This window comes from Cervus canadensis, chromosome 1 (genome assembly GCF_019320065.1).
Source record: "Cervus canadensis isolate Bull #8, Minnesota chromosome 1, ASM1932006v1, whole genome shotgun sequence".
NCBI lineage: Eukaryota > Metazoa > Chordata > Mammalia > Artiodactyla > Cervidae > Cervus > Cervus canadensis.
In genome coordinates, this window is record NC_057386.1 from 87,390,124 (window position 1) to 87,408,187 (window position 18,064).

Below are 18,064 nucleotides of genomic sequence, written 5' to 3' on the forward strand. Positions count from 1 at the left end.
TTAGTAATATGCATTTAAGGTTCTTCCATGTCTTTTCATGGTTTTATAGCTAATTTCTTTTTTACTACCAAATACTATTTCATTGTCTGGATATACCACAGTTTATCCACTTGTCTACTGAAGGACATCCTGGCTGCTTCCAAATTTGGGCAATTATAAATAAAGTTGCTTTAAATATCCATGTGCAGATTTTCATGTGAACGTAAGTTTTTAGCTCCTTTGGGTAAGTACCACGGAGGGTCACTGCTAGATGGTATGTAAGAGTATGTTTAGTTTTGTAAGAAACTTCCAAACTATCTTCCAAGGTGGCTATACCATTTTAGATTCCAAAATATTGCCAGTGAATGAGAGTTCCTGTTAATTCATATTCTCACCAACATTTATTAGTGTTGTCAGTGTTCTAGATTTGGCCATTCTAACAGGTGTGTTGTAGAATCTCATTGCTGTCTCACTTTTCCAATTCCCTGATAATATATGATGTGGATGGAGCATCTTCATGTGCTTATTTACCATTCGTATATCTTATTTGGTGAGGTATCTGTTAGGTCTTTGGCCCATTTTCTAACAGGTGCTTTTTAAATTTTTTTTTGTTTTATTGTTGAGTTTTAAGAGCTCTTTAAGAGCTTTATTATTGAGTTTTATTGTATATCATAGACAACAGTCCTTTCTCAGATGTGTCTTTTTTAAATTCTGTGGCTTGTCTTTTCATTCTCTTGGCAGTGTCACTCACAGAGCGAAAGTTTTCCACTTTTATCAAGTCCAGCTTGTTGATTTCTTCCTTTACAAATTTCACTTTTGGCGTCATATCTAAAAAGTCAACACCCAACCCAGGATCATAGATTTTCTCCTGTTATCTTCAAGGAGTTTCATAGTTTTGTGAGGTTTCTGATCCACTTTGAGTTAGTTTTTGAGAAGCATATAAGATCCTTGTTTAGACTTTTTTACATATGAATGTCCAATTGTGCTAAGCACCATTAGTTAAAAAGATTATCTTTGCTCCACTGTATTGCCTTTGCTCCTTTGTCAAAGACCATTTGAATTTATTTGTGTGGATCTATTTCTGGGCTCTCTAGTCTGTTCCATTCATATATTTATCTATTTTTTCACCAATATCACACTGTTTTGATCACTGTAGGTTTATAGTAAGTCTTGAAGGCAGGTGACACCAATTTTCAAACTTTGTTCTTCTTAAATATCATGTTGGCTATTCTGGGTCTTTTGCTTCTCCACCAAAACTTTAAGAATCAGTTTGTTAACATCCACAAAATAATTTCCTGGGATTTTTTTATTGGAATTGTTTTGAATATGTAGATCTAGTTGGGAAGAACTGACATCTTGACAGTACTCTTTCTATCCATGAACATGGAATATAACTCCATTTATTTAGTTTTTTTTTAATTCCTTTCATCAGAGTTTTATACTTTTCTTCATATAGATCTTGTACATATTTTGGGCAGAGTGATAATGCAAATAGTATTTTGCCCTTAATTTCAAATTCTACTAGTTCATTGCTGGTACATAGGGAAGTGATTGACATTTGTATATTAACCATGTAACCTGTAATGCTGATGCAATTGCTTATTAGTTCCAGGAGTATATTGATTATTTATGATTTTCCACATAAACAATCATGTCATCTGCGAGCAAAGACAGTTCTATTCCTTTTTTTCTAAATCAATGTATCTTTTGTTTCTTTTCTTCCCCTCAGGCTTTATCTCTGTCTCTCAAATTTGAAGGGCTGTTTTGCCAGATAAGGAATTCTCAGTTGACAGGTTTTATTTTTCCCCCTGCACTCTGAATGTATCAGTTTACTGGCTTTTGGCCTACAAGGATTCTGCTGAGAAACTGCCTATGTTTACTAAGGATCCCTTGTATATGACGAGTATCTTCTCTTGTGCTGCTTTCAGGATTTTCTCTTTGTCTTTGGTTTCCAATAGTGTGATTATAAAGTGTCTTGAGGTTAGTCTCTTCTGGTTTATCCTACTTCAAGTTCATTAAGCTTATCAGATCTGTAGATTCATGTATTCCAGCAAGTTGGGAGCCACTATTCTTTCAAATATTCTTCCTGCCCCCTTTTTCTTTTCCTTCTGAGATTCCCACAGTGTGTGTACTGGTCTAGTTCATGTACCTGACTGATCCCTTAGATACTGCTTGATTTTTCTTCATTCTTTCTGTTCCTCAGATTTGATAATTTAAATTGTTCCATCTTTAAGTCTGCTTATTCTTTCCTTTCTCTTATGTTTGATGAAATCTACTTTTGAACCCCCTGGTGTATTTTTCATTTTAGTTACTGTATTTTCAGGTGCAAAATTCCTTTCTGGTTCCTTTATATAATTTCTATCTCTTGAGAATCTTGTTTTCTTCATACATTGCTTTGCTATCTTTGTCTATATCTTCCTTTATTTAACTCTTTGAGTATCCTTAAAACAGCAGTTTTAAAGACTCTGATCAAGAAAAATGGGAATGGGAGCTTCATTAGGTACATTTTTCATCAATTAATTTATTCTTTCAAATGGACCATACTTTATTTCTTTGTAAGCCTTGTGATTTTTTTGTTGTTTAACAATGAAAATTTGAATCTTATATTGTGGTAACTCTGGAAATCAAATTCTCCCTCTTGCCCAGGGTTTGCTGTTGTGTTTTTTTTCTCCTCAATTGTTGTAGGGTAATTCTGTGCTGAGGTAAGTCTGAGGTGAAAGCTTGAAGTCTCTTAGATCTTTTTCTGAGCCTACATCTTTTCTTGGGCATGGGTGATAGTTTTCTAAATTTCCCTCTATTAGTGGTTGCTTTTGAATGTCAAAACAAAAACAAAAAAAGACATTCAGACAGTGTGGATGAAACAATGGCCGCCAGACTCTGTCTGTACTTTGTTGATCAGAGGCAGTTAGCAGTCGGAATACAAACTCCAATATTTGGAGGACAAGGTCCTCATTGCCTATTTTGGATCCAGCAAGCCATACCAGAGTGGGGGTTGCCATCTTCCCAAATGCCGGTTACAGGGCTAGGGGTGGTGGAAGATAGACAGCTGCTACTACACAAAAGGCTGACATCAACCAATATTGATAATTTACCTGACATGCTTTCCTCTGGAAGCTTTAAGTGTTTAAAAAGACTGTAGAGTTCCAAAACTGTCAATACAAACAATTTCTGAAAATACAATTGTTGTTTAAGTGGTGATACAGATACCTACCTCTTCCTTCCCACTCTGTTATCTGCCTGACATTACTCTCCTTACTGTGTTTATTTTAGGGCACCAAGGAAGTTAATGCTTCAAAGACCCAAACTCCCCGATGGCTTTCAGGGGAAGGTTTTTAAAGACAGGGTGAGGCAGACCAAGATCTGACGTGTGGTTACCAAGGTGGAAGGAGGGAGGGAGAGGGATGGACTGGGAGTTTGGGGTTGGTATATGCACACTATTACACTTAAAATGGATAAACAACAAGGTCCTACTGTATAGCACAGGGAACTATATCCAATCGTTTGGGATAAACCATAATGGAAAATATGGGAAAAAAGAATGTATCAATGGGCTTCCCAGATGACTCAGTGGTAAAGAATCTCCCTGACAATGCAGGAGACGTGGTCCCTGGGTCAGGAAGATCCCCTGGAGGAGGAAATGGTAACCCACTTCAGTGTTCTTGCCTGGGAAATCCCAGGGACAGAGGAGCCTGACAGGCTACAGACCACAGGGTCGCAAAGAGCAGCACAGGACAACTGCGCACCAGCAGCACGTGTATATGTGTAACTGAGTTGCTTTGCCGTACAGCAGAGATTGCCACAATACTGTAAACTGACTATACTTCAACAATAACAACAAAAAAAGACAGGGTGGGGGTGCGGGATTGTGGGGTACATGATCAGCTAGTTCTCATTCTGCTGATTTGTTGGTGGTGAGGTATCAGGAGTTAATTTTGGTTTCAATGGGTATGTGGTATCTATGCTTATGGGCAGCACACAGTTAACTTCTTCCACCTGGTGGGGGTTTCAACATCACCTTTGATAGACGCTACTGCCCTCATGGGGTCTCTATCATGAGATTTGAGAAACTTCCTTCGGCACTTGCAGTTTTGAGGCCTTGTTTCAATAAACATCTAGAACTGTCTGTACTCCTCAGTGCCTGCCCACCAGCTGGCCTTCCTCTCTTTATCACATATTTAATGCTGTGTGTCAGGCACGTGTGACACACTCTTTCGTTTTGTGTTGGTTGTATTTTCTCTAGGGGTCGTCTTAAGAAATTACTGTAAGCTAGCCAGAAATAACTTTTTAATGGTTGCAGAGTTCTTCTTTGTATCTTTGGAAAGCAATATGTGTAACTGATGCCCTATTGTTGGACATTCATGGTGTTTCCTTCTCTTTTTCTTCTCTCTTTTCTCTTTCTTCCTCTTCCCCCACCTCTTTTCCTCCTTCTCCTCCTCAGGGGTTACTTTTTAAAATGTGATTATTTTGAAATTGTATTCTGAGATATGTCATCATTTAGAAGTCTGCATAACTTAAGTTAATCAGGTTTTCAAGGTGACCAATGATTCATGATGTTACAAAAGCATGCATGGCAAAAGAGCCATTCAAAGTGGAACAAGTTCAGTGACTTTTAATGTAACAGAGTATGAAAGGCATTGACATATGGTTTCAGATTCCACATTGCAACTAACTTTTAAAAAACTACCACTTGTTCAACTTTGGTTAAAATCAAAGAAGAATACCTACTTCGGATAATATCAAAGAGGAATAAATTTCAGTTATCTGAAAAGGCTATTAAAACATGTCTCCCTTCCCCGGATTTTATTATTCTAACAACAACAAAAAAAACACAAATGACAAGACTGAATACAGAAACATATGAGAATCCAGTTATCTCATATAAAACAAAACATTAAACAAATATGTAAAACTTTAAGACAAATACCAGTCTATTAAGGAATTTTTTGTTTTGAGAACTATATTTCATAAAAATATTTATGTTAATATAGAATATTTATTATTGTTATTTTAAATGAATAAACATTTCTTTCAGCTTTACTTTTAAATTCAATTTAATTTTTTATTAAACATTTCTTGTTAAATGAAAGCTAACAGAATTCATTGCCAATAGACCTGCACAAGAAATATTTAAGAAATGAAGAGCATTGTAAATGGTAAAAATGAGAACATTTTTAAAACTTTCTTTTTCATGTTAATTGCTTTAAAACCTGTCTAAAAAATAATAATAACAAAGGATGGGAGGAGATGAAACTTTACTATAGTAAGGTTCTTATCCTATACATGTAATGATGTATCATTTGAAAGGAGAGTATATGTTACAATGTACACTATAAACCCTAGAAGACTAGTTTAAAAAAAGAGATACAACAAGCCAATTAGAGATAAAACAGAATCATTACAAAAACTAAGCTGGTTCAAAAGAAAGTAGGAAAAAAGAACAAAGAACAGATGAGACAAATAGAATATAAGATGATAGATTTAAATCCAATCAATACTTACATTAATGTAGATGGTCCAAAGATATGTTAAAGCAATTAAATAATCCTTCAATTAAAAATAAATAAATTTAAAAATAAATAAATAAATAAATTTTTTTAAAAGATAAGAATATTTATAGTGGGGAAGGTTGTGGTGAGGGAGGCAAGGGATGCAAAAGGTATAAGGGAACTCTGTACCTTCCACTCAATTTTGCTTGTAACTAAAACTCTAAAAGGTAAGTCAATTAAAAAAATTCACCCCTCATTATTGTAATTACATACTTGTCTGCCATCTCTGAATTAAGGTCTGGAAAGGCAGGGACTATATATATCGTCTTCTCTGCTATATATCAGTGCAAAATTTTTCACCATTATCTAATGATCTCTAAATATACTCCTCCAAGGAAAAATAATAATAAAAGAAACAAACTCTGAAAATGACTTAGAATACAAAGTAACTGTAAATAAACAATAGGTGTGCAAGAAGAGCATACAGACATTTTATCTTTTAAGGAAAATATGTCTAATGAGAACAAAATGAAAAGTACCACACGAATACCCAAGAAAGACATACTTGGAGATTTTCAGATCATGATAAACTCTCTAGTTTTTCTTTGAATAAAACTAACTCTTCCCTTATAGTAACCAGTCAAAAAAGACTTGTTTTCCTAAAACTCATTTTCCAATTAGAAAGTTGATCAGATAATTATTCCGAAAATATCTATACAAACACAAGACAGGTTTTTCAAGAAACACAAAGCAATAGTAACTCAGCTCTGCAGTCACTGCACAGGACAAAGCATAACCACATTTTTACAATGTACTTAATGGCATAGTAAAGCTCGCTCTGTCATCTCTTTTGAGATAAATAATAGTCTTTTGTAAAATTAAAGCTAAAAAAAAAAAATAACCAGGTAACCTAAATTATTTTCCCCCAAAGGAAAACCTCTAAAATATTAATGTGTTTTATTTCCATATCCTTTACATAGTTTGAGCAGATTGTTTAACACATTAACTCACTAAGAACCTACTATGCCACAAAATATCTGGAATCTTTCCAAAGATAACTTTAACATACCTAAATATTTTTAATCTAAGAGTACACATTTGTGGAAATTACTTCAAAAGGGGAAAAACAAAAACCTATCCTACTGAATTATTCCTTAACATACTTATTGTAAAATTGTCCCACTTAATTCCTCTTCTTTGGCTTCTTTTTACTATTTTCATTGTTCTATAATTTGCTAACATACTAATTTTCAAATGTTCCCAAATGTCTAATTAGTAACTGTTTCCAGTGAACTTAAAATCAAGAACAAAGCAATGTTTGACAGATACAGTACCTGACAGAGGATGTTCTTGGCCCGTGATCTCTGGAGTCCATTACCCAACCAACATGACACTCTAGAGGGGGATTTGTACTATGTCTTGTTTTTCTCTTTCTTGGACTCTAAGGAAAAAAAAGTCAAACATTGCAATTACTTTCAGTAGTGTGAAACTCACAAGTAAATTAAAACCCTCTGACTATAAACCAACTCAAACATTTTCATACTGTGGATGACACATTGTGAAATCATATGAAGTCACAAAACTCAAACATCTCACATACAAGTTACAAAACTTAGCAAGGCTAAGATTTCAACACAAGGATTAAAGAAAACACAGCTTAAAATGATTCTTTATTACACCTTCTGATCATCTTTAATTAACAGTATCTATTGTAAAGAACTTATTCCTTAACCTGAGAAGACATCACTATGGTAAAATATCATTTTTTTAACAAATTCCTGCAACTTAAAATACAATTTATTGTGATAGAAACTAAAAAAGTTTCATTTTGTAATGGTGAAGTATACAAAATGTAGGCTGTATATTTTTGGTGTTCTGTGTACCTTTACATCAATGGCTTTGGGCTCTTTAACAGGATAAAATCTTGGTGTTTTGTTTGGATCTTGTAATCGAGGTGTTCGCGGTGTCTTAGGTGCCCTTGCAGGGTAAATTCTGGGAGATTCTGGAACTGCTGTGGGCAATGAACGGGCCACTGTTGCTGAAGATACTTCTGAAACATCAAACAGCTTCTGAGATAATTCATCAGTCAAATCTGCAAAAAAAAAAAAAAGTTGTTAAAAGTATTTCAGTGCAAAAAATATTATTTTATTACTGAGAACAAGGATAATTCTGAAATTCTCTATTCTCAGAGTACTTTTTCATTAGAAATATTTCAAATATACACGAAAGAATTTAAAAAGAAAAAACACTTGTCTACACATCATCTAGATACATTTTAATTTTGCTTCATTGCAAACTTTTTTTTTAAAGAAAAATATGCCTAATAACCTTTCCTAATCCCATTTTGCTTTTCTTCCTCAGAGATAACCAGGCTCTTAAATTTGATATTTTTATCTATTACTCTATATATGTAATAATATTATTTTGCATAATTAACTTGATATAAATGGCATCACAGTATAATATCATTTTGCAGGCTTTTTCAGTCAATATTTTGTTTGTGACCATTACTCAAGTTCTATTCATATAGCTTTGGTTTATTCATTTACACTGCAGAATATCATACTGTATACAAATATTAAAATTTATTCATTCTCCTGAAGATAGTGTTTTTACATTTTTGGTATAACCAATAGTGCCACAGTGAACATTGCTGAACATGTCTCTTTGTACAGGTATGAGTACTTCTCTAGGGTTTATATCTGAAATGGAAATACTGGTCAAGTGCAATGTGTATCTTCTGGTTTACTAAATACTGTTTGCCAACCTGCTTTCTATAGTGATTTCACCAGTTCATACTTTGACTAGCAGTTATCCTGGTCAAGGCTAGGTTTTGCTTAGACTTTTAAATATTTCTCCATCTCATGGGATTTAAAAGGTATTTGCATTTCTTTGGCTACTAATGAAGTTGAGCATATTCTTATATAGTTAGCACTCAGATTTCCCTTGTGTGAGCTTGCCATTCACATCCTTTTGATTATTTTTCTGTTGGGTTTTTATTAATTAGTTTGTGAAAATCTTAAGGTAAAATATTAAGTAAAGCAAGCAGACAAATCAAGTTAAAGTGTCAAAACTGCAGGCTCTATTTCTACGTGGTTTTTCTTCAGACTTATCAACTTCTTCTGATTCATACAATAAACTTTTCACTCAACAAATATTACTGAGTACCTAATACATTCCAAGTACTATTTAGACACAAGTTTGTAAACTCAAAAGGGAACTAACCCACTCTGTTACTTAGTCTCACCATCTTGGTATTTTCCTTCCTAGTCCATGATCTTTACTGTTGCCAGAATAATTATTCTGAGGAGCAATTTAGGTCATTTCACATTTCTACTTAGAAAATCTCAGGTTTTCCCCACTGCCTCTAGGAGAGGCATAGGTTCTTTCTTTACCATGGCATATAATACTCTCCTGATTTTGCTTCAGTTTTGCTTCTATTGTCATTCTCCATTTCAATGTTGGTGCCCCAAATAGCAACCTACTTGTTATTCCTATTTTCTGTTGCTCTTGTTTTCTTGTGTCATATCTTTTCTTATGTTTTTTTCTGTATCTAAAAGTCCCTTTCCCTCATCTTTTTACACCCACTTAGACTCATATCATTCCTTTAAAATCCAGCACAAATTCTGAGTACTTTCTCTGGGAATGTGTAGCATTATTCAAACATCTTCTGCCAACAGAATTAATCATTAATCAATTATTTTTTGTGCCACCTCTGCATTTTTATCCATTTATTCTTAGATTTGTTAAATTGAAATTTATTTTCTTATATATCTTCCATTAAATGCTAGCAGTAAATATCAGTACTTCTCTGAAAGCAAGGGCCACAATCTATATATGTACACCAGGATCTACAATTGTGCCTAGGAAAAAGTATATCCCCACCCAATGGCTGAAAAACTTAACTGAATTGTGTTAATGGTATTTTTTTGTATGGTAAGATGATACACAATCTCAGGGGTTAAAAGTAGGAGCGTACACTGAAAAATATGGTAAATCCAGTGCCCTTGTAAAAGCAATATTCAAAGATCTAGGAGCAGTAACAACCCAGAAATAGTAAGCTTCCTAGCATCTAGATTATGGCTTCTAAATTCCACTTCCCACTGATCAGTCTTCTTAAAAAACAAAAAGTCTGAAGCACAAAGTATTATAAAAGCCTAGGAAATCTTGAGCCAGAAAGCAATGAAGTTAAAAATGAAAATATTAGCATGGTTCATGAAGACATAGCAGCAAACTTTAGGAGACACTGCCAGTCAAAACAATGACTGAATTGGCCTAAGAACATCAAAGAAACAGACCCTGTGAGTTCATAATTGTTCCTTTACAACTTAATCATATTTCTAGGCTGCTATGGCACCAACTCATTATTCTGAAAATGATCAATAGAATACAAGGAAAGAAAAAAGAATTTAACCTTTCTTGTAAATTGAATTCCAGAGTAAACAAAGAGTTAATTAAAAGAAAAAATTCTTCCTTATAGACTTGTAGGTTAAGAAATATAAAAGGAGTAACAAAATTAGAAGATGACTATTTTGCAACTCTACTGAGACAGAGGATGAGGAAAATATTCATCAATAGATGCTAAAATCATTTGGTAAAATGCTGAGGAGAGATTTAATGGCCCATGAAAGAAATAATTGCTATACTAACTTCTGTAAAAGGAAAAACTTCGGTTTTGAGAACAACACTTTGAAGAGAATAAAAAGACAAGCCACAGAATGTCAAACAGTATTTGTAGAACACACATATGATAAAGGACTATTATCCAAGCTATACAAAGAACTATCAAAATTCAACAACAATAACAACAAAAACCTGATTAGAAAATGGGCCAAAGACCTAACAGACACCTTACCAAAGAAGATATATAGATGGCAAAAAGCACACGGAGATACTTCACATCAGATATCATCAGGGAACTGCAAAGTAAGACAACAATGAGATTCTGCAACACATCTATTAGACTGGCCAAAATCCAGAACTCTGACAACACTGGTAAATGCTGGTGAGAATATGAAGTAACAGGAACTCTCATTCACAGTGGTATTGTAGAAATGAAAAATGGTACAGCCACTTTGGAAGAGTTTGGAAGTTTCTTACAAAACTAAACATACTCTTACATACCATCAAGCAGTCACCCTCCTTGGTACTTACCAAAAGGAGCTGAAAACTTACGTCCACACAAAAATCTGCACATGGATATTTAAAGCAGTATTATTTATAACTGCCCAAATTTGGAAGCAACCAGATGTCCTACAGTAGGTAAATGGATAAATAAACTGTCATATACCCACACAGCGGATAATTATTCAGTGAAATGGGCTATCAAACTATGAAAAGACACAAAGGAACCTTAAGTGCATATTACTAAGTGAAGAGATTCAATCTGAAAAGGCTACACACTGCAAAATTCCAACTATTTGCCATTCTGGAGAAGGAAAACTATGGAGATGATAAAAAGACCAGTTGTTTCTAGGGGCCGGTGGCAGAGATGAATAGGTAGAACACAGAGCAAATTTTTAGGGCCATGAAAATGCTATATATGACATTATAATGACTACATCTCATCATACATTTATCCAAATCAACAGAATATACAACACCAACAGTAAATGCTGGGACTTCCCTGGTGGTCCAGTGGTAAAGAATCCTCATCCCAATGCTGGGAACATGAGTTTGATATCTGGTCTGGGAAGATTCCACACGTCACAGAGCAGCTAAGCCCAGGAGCTACAACTATGGAGCCCACATGCTGCAACTACTGAAGCTCACACGCCTAGAGCCCATGCTCTGCAACAAGAGAAGCCACCGTGATGAGAAGCGCTCACACAACAACTAGAGTAGGCCCCACTCACTGCAAATACAGAAAGCTAACACATAGCAACAAAGGGCCAGAACAGCCAAAAATAAATTCAAAGCATTTTTAAAAGAATAAGAAAAACAGAAACTGAAAAGAAAAAGTAAATGCTAATATAACTATGGACTTTTGCTGATTATGATGTGTCATCATAGGCTCATCAATAATAACTCTGATGGTTACTCTCCTGATTTTGCTTCAGTTTTGCTTCTATTGTCATTCTCCATTTCAATGTGGTCTGTTGCTCTGAGAAGGCAACCTCTTTCACCAGATGGGTAATAGCTAGTAAGCTAGGGTCATATTAAAAAGCAGAGACATTACTTTGCCAACAAAGGTCCGTCTAGTCAAGGCTATGGTTTTTCTAGTGGTCATGTATAGATGTGAGAGTTGGACTGTGAAGAAAGCTGAGGGCTGAAAAATTGATGCTTTTGAACTGTGGTGTTGGAGAAGACTCTTGAGAGTCCCTTGGACTGCAAGGAGATCCAACCAGTCCATCCTAAAGGAGATCAGTCCTGGGTGTTCATTGGAAGGACTGATGCTGAAGCTGAAACTCCAATACTTTGGCCACCGCATGCGAAGAGCTGACTCATTGGAAAAGACCCTAATGCTGGGAGGGATTGGGGGCAGGAGGAGAAGGGGACGACAGAGGATGAGATGGCTGGATGGCATCACCGACTCGATGGGCATGAGTTTGAGTAAACTCCGGGAGTTGGTGATGGACAGGGAGGCCTGGCATGCTGCGGTTCATGGGGTCCCAAAGAGTCGGACACGACTGAGCAACTGAACTGAACTGAGGGTCAGGGTGTAAATGTGAAATCTCTGTATCCCTCAAAATTTTGCCATGAGCCTAAAACTGCTCTAGCAACAAAACCCTTGGCGGGGGGGAGGGGTGGGGGGTGGGGGGCTGGGGGGGTGGGGGGATGGCTGGGGGAAGGTTAAGGGAAACTGTATGATGAATAGATCAGGCTGATAACATCTAAACTCAATGATAACATCAGCAAACATGCTCAGGTGCTTCAGTCGTGTCCAACTCTTTGATACATCATGGACTATAGCCCTCCAGGCTCCCTTGTCCATGGGATTCTCCAGGCAAGAATACTGAAGTAGTTTGCCATTTCCTTCTCCAGGGGATCTTCCCAATCCAGGGGATTGAACCTGAGTCTCCTGTGTCTCCTGCATTGCAGGGTGATTTTTCACGGCTGAGCCACAGGGGAAGCCCAAGATAAGTACATGGGAGTTCATTAACAGTTCTCTCTGCTTTTTTTCTCTGCTTTTATTTTTATCTGAACATTTTCATATTAAAAAGTTAAAGTTTTATTTCAGTTTTACATTTATTTTATTCCAGGTTTAATTCAGTCTGAATTTGACCCATCACCAAGAGCAGATATACCAATTTTATGAAGATTAGTATTTATAGAGTACTTTTTGTTATCTCAAAAGAAACATTTTACAAAATTTGTATAGCGTATCATTTACCAATTTATTATATTTTGACAAAAAATTACCAAAATTGTTAAGAAAATTGCAAGTACATAAAATATATTCAGTACAAAAATTATATTACTAGAAATATAAGTAGTTAGGAAATAAGAGTATATTAAAAGTATTTTTTTTATAAAATACAAAGATGACATATGAATATCATTTAGATATTGTAACTTCTTTTTAATTAAAATCATGGGCCATCTCTTATATGTGAATGTTCAAAATAGCATTTTTCATAATAGGCAAAAGTGGAAAAAAAATCCAAATATACACCTATTTCCAAATGGATAAACAACATGAAGTATGTCCATATTACAGAATACTACACCTTACAAAAAGGAGAGAAGTACTAACATAAGCAACAAAATGGATTAATGTCAAAAATATTATATTAATTGACATCCCCTTCTCTGCCTGCCCCCAATCCCTCCCAGCATCAGGGTCTTTTCCAATGAGTCAACTCTTCACATGAGGTGGCCAAAGTATTGGAGTTTCAGCTTCAGCATCAGTCCTTCCAATGAACACCCAGGACTGATCTCCTTTAGGATGGACTGGTTGGATCTCCATGCAGTCCAAGGGACTCTCAAGAGTCTTCTCCAACACCACAGTTCAAAAGGATCAATTTTTTGGTGCTCAGCTTTCTTCACAGTCCGACTCTCACATCCATACATGACCACTAGAAAAACCATAGCCTTGACTAGACGGACCTTTGTTGGCAAAGTAATGTCTCTTGCTTTTTAATATGCTATCTAGGTTGGTCATAACTTTCTTTCCAAGGAGTAAGTGTCCTTTAATTTCATGGCTGCAATCACCATCTGCAGTGACTTTGAAGCCCCCCCAAAAAAAGTCTGACACTATTTCCACTGTTTCCCCATCTATTTGCCATGAAGTGATGGGATCAGATGCCATGATCTTAGTTTTCTGAATGTTGAGTTTTAAGCCAACTTTTTCACTCTCCTCTTTCACTTTCACCAAGAGGCTTTTTAGTTCCTCTTGAGTTTTTGCCATAAGGGTGGTGTCATCTGCATATCTGCAGTTATTGATATTTCTCCTGGCAATCTTGATTCCAGTTTGTGCTTCACCCAGCCCAGCGTTTCTCATGATGTACTCTGCATATAAGTTAAATAAGCAGGGTGACAATATACAGCCCTGACGGGAACTTTTAGCATGATGCAATTTAAAAATAATTATAGGAGACTTCCCTGGTGGCCCAGTGGCTAAGACTCCATATTCCTAATGCACGGGGCCTGGGTTTGATACCTGGTCAGGGAACTAGATTCCACATGCTGCAACTAGGACCCAGCACAGTCAAATAAAGTTAAAAACAGAAACAAAACAACTGAATTATGGCACTGGTGTACAAATATACAAATTTACTGACATTAATCACACTATACACTTAAAGTGAGTTAATTTTGTATAAATTATACCTCAAAAAAGCTTTAAAACAGAAGACCAGGCTGTCTGTTCTTTGGGAACCTCAATTGTGATCATCTACCATACAGTTTCTGCTAAAAGTTTAGCAGGGAAGTCTGATATTTCAAGGATTAGGCTAAAGTACTAATTTTCGAAGTGTAGTCCCAACCAGTGGGAACAGCAAGAGAACTAGAATTAGAAGTGGAGGCTGAAGATGTGACTAAATTGCTATCATCTCATAAGAAAGTGGTTTCTTAAGATGGGATCCACTTTTTCCTAATGAAGATGCTGTGAAGAATGTCAAAATGACAACAAATAATTTAGAATACTGTATAAATTTAGCTGATAAAGCAGTGGTAGGGTTTGAGGGGACTGACTCCAATTTTGAAAGAAGACCTACTGTGGGTAAAATGCTATCAAACAGCACTGAATGTCACAGAGAAATTGTTCATGAAAGGAACAGTTAATCAATTCAGTGGACTTGACAGTTCTCTTATTTGAAGAAACTGCCACAGCCACCCCAACCTTCAGCAACTACAACCCTGATCAGTCAACAGCCATCAACACTGAGGTGAGGCCCTCCACCAGGAAAAGGATTATTATAACTTACTGATGATGGTTATCAATTTTTTTAAACAATAAAATACTTTTAAATTAAGATATGCTCAAAAAAAAGATATGCTCATTTTTATTTTAGACATAATGCTATTGCGCACTTAATAGACCACAGTATAGTGCACACATACTGTATATAGACTGTAAAACCAAAAATTCATGTGACTTGCTTCATTGTGGTATTTACTTTATCATGGTGGTCTGGAACCAAATCCATAATATCTCTGAGGTATGCCTGTATCTCTAAAGACCCTACAAGCATTTAAAGAATAAAAAAGGAATATTACTAAAAACAACCCCCAAAACAGACAAACTCTTTATATATAAACTACAAAAGTTCACTAAAGAAAACCTAGATTACCTAAATAGGCCCATGTCTCTTTAAAAAATTAACTAGTAGTTAAAAAACATTCCAACAATTCCAGACCCAGATAACTTCACTGGCAAATTCTACCACTCCTATAAGGAATCAATAATAACAATTGTATACAAACTCTTCTAAAATACCGAAGAGGAGGGAATGCTTACTAACTCAGTTTATGAGGCAGTATTCCCTGATACCAAAATCAAGCAAAGATAATCCAAGAAAAACCAATATTCTTCATTCTTCTTTAAAAAAAGCAAATGGAATCTAACAGTATATAAAAAGGGTAATATGTCATAGTCAAATAAGGTTTATCCTGGGCTCATCATTTGAAAAGAAATCAATATAATTCACAATATAAATAAGCTAATTAAGACAAAACATGTAATCATTTCAAAAGACCCAGAAAAAAGATCCTCCCCCCCAAATCAGCATCCATTCATAATTAAAAACTCTCAGGAGAATAGCATTGCAACATGTATATTACCATATGTGAACTAGATCACCAGTCCAAGTTTGATGCATGAAACAGGGCACTCAAAGCCACTGCACTGGGACAACCCAGAGGGATGCGATGGGGAAAGAGGTTGCGGGGCGGGGCGCGGTTCAGGATGGGGGACACATGTACAACCATGGCTGATTTATGTCAATGTATGGCAAAAACCACCACAATATTGTAAAGTAATTAGCCTCCAATTAAAATAAATAAAATTAAAAAAAAAACTCTCAGTACACTAGAAATAAAATCTACAACTAATATTATACTTAATGGTGAAAGACTGAATGCTTTCCTCCTAAAATCAAAAACAATGCAAAGATGTCTTATAACTTCTATTCAACACCATGTTGGAGGTCCCACTCAGTGTAATAAGGAGAGACAATAAATGAAAGTATATAAAAATAAGACATGAACTGCAGCTATTCACAAACAACATGACTGTGTCAACATGATTGATGCAGAAATCGATCAATATAAAATATATCAAAGAATCTATAGAAAAAGCTACTAGAACTATTACTGGTAAGTTTATCAATATCACAGGATACAAAGCTCTATTAGTCAGGATTCTCCAGAGTAAAGGAACCAACAGGATAGAAAAGAAGATTAATATGAGGAATTGGCATACAAGATTATGGAGGGTGAGAAATCCCACAATCTGTCATCTATAAGCTGGAAACAGAAAAGCCAGTGGTGTAATTCAGCTCTGAGTCCAAAGGCCTGAGACCTAGGGGAGTCGATGATATAAATACCAGTCCGAGATGAGATGAGATGTCCCAGGTCAATGAGACAGCAAAAAAGGAGCAATTTCCTCCTTCCTCCACAATTTTGTTCTATTCAGACCTTCAATGGATTCGATGATGTTCACCCATACTGAGGATGGCAATCTACCCTGCCCAACAATTCAGACACTTACCTCACATAGAAAAAGAGTCACAGGGACACCCAGAAGCAATGTTTAACCAGACATCTGGGTATCCTCTGATTCAGTTAAACTGACACTTAAAATTAACATCACAAAGAATAATATGAAAAAAATCTATCCTATTTCTATATAATAGCAATAGACAATGAATAATAAAAAATTTCAAGCACCATTTATAGTGACACCAAAATACTTAGGGACATAGCTAACAAAATATGCACAAAATACAACAAAAACTATAAAACACTGAAGAACAAACAAATACTTAAAAGGAGAAGTATACCATATTCATAGACTGGAAGATTCAATACTGTTAAAATTTTATAATTCTTCCTAAACTAAACTGTAGATTAAATGCAGTTCCAATCAAAATACTAGTTGGAGTTTTTATAGACATTGATAAGCTATTTTTATAATTTATGTGAGAATGCAAGGAAACTAGAATAGTCAAAATATTTTGGAAATAAAAAGAGAAAAAAGGTGGACAGCACATATTGATTTTAAGATTACAGTTATAAGGACTTCCCTGATGGTCTAATGGTTAAGAATTTGTCTTCCAATGTAGGGGACATGGGTTCAATCCCTGGTCAAGAAATTAAGATCCCACATGCCACAGGGCAACTAAATCCATGCACTGCAACTAGAGAGCCTGTGTACTACAACTAGAAAAACCCCCTTGCAGTGCAACAAAGACCCAACACAGTCAAAAAAGAAAAAAGTTCTCCTCTTCAACTGGCACTCTTTTTCTGGCCACAACACATAATTTTTGCAGGATCACAGTTCTCCAACCAGAGGTTAAACCAGGCCACAACAGAGAAAGCCCTGGATCCTAACCACTAGATCACCAAGGAACTCCCCAATAGGCATTCTTAAGAGATGAAAAGATAATCTTTAGATTGGGAGAAGATATGTGCAAATTACATAGGTAATAAAGACTTGGATTAGAATAAACAACTCTGAAAGCTCAGCAAGGAAACAACTAAAGAAAAAAACAAATCTCAAAATACTTGAGCAATCACTTCACCAAAGATATACCAATAGCAAAAAAAAAAAAAGCTCAGCACTGTTAGTCATAATAAGACACTACTACACACCTAATAGAAAGGCAAAAATAATTTAAAACATCGCAATACCAAGTGCTGATGAAGACATGGAGCAATTTGAACCCTCATACATTACTGGTGGGGATGCAAAATGACATAGCCACTTTGGAAAACCATTAGACAGTTTCTTATAAAGTTAAACACACTTACCACATGACCCAGCAATCCCACTCCAAGTATTTACCCAACTGACATGAAAACTTATCGTCTTATCAAAACCTATAAGCAAATATTTATAGCATCTTTATTCACAATCACCAAAAATTAAAAACAACCCACATGTTCTTCAACTAATGGTAAATTGCTTACATCCATGTGATGGAATATTACTTACC

At 35.5% G+C, this 18,064-nt stretch overlaps 1 protein-coding gene across 4 annotated transcripts in view; it reads right to left on the reverse strand.

Annotated features, from left to right (window-relative positions):
- The window catches only part of LARP1B (La ribonucleoprotein 1B), a 129,488-nt gene that overhangs the window by 23,366 nt on the left and 88,058 nt on the right, over positions 1-18,064 (reverse strand). For 3 of the 4 annotated variants that reach the window (XM_043486513.1, XM_043486493.1, XM_043486503.1), the window contains exons 13-14: positions 7,349-7,557; positions 6,800-6,906 (exon numbers count right to left, since the gene is read on the reverse strand). In XM_043486513.1, coding sequence (XP_043342448.1) covers positions 6,800-6,906; positions 7,349-7,557 — 316 coding nt within the window. Of the gene's footprint in view, positions 1-6,799; positions 6,907-7,348; positions 7,558-18,064 lie in introns of those variants that run through there. The other variant, XM_043486534.1, reaches the window with a different exon arrangement.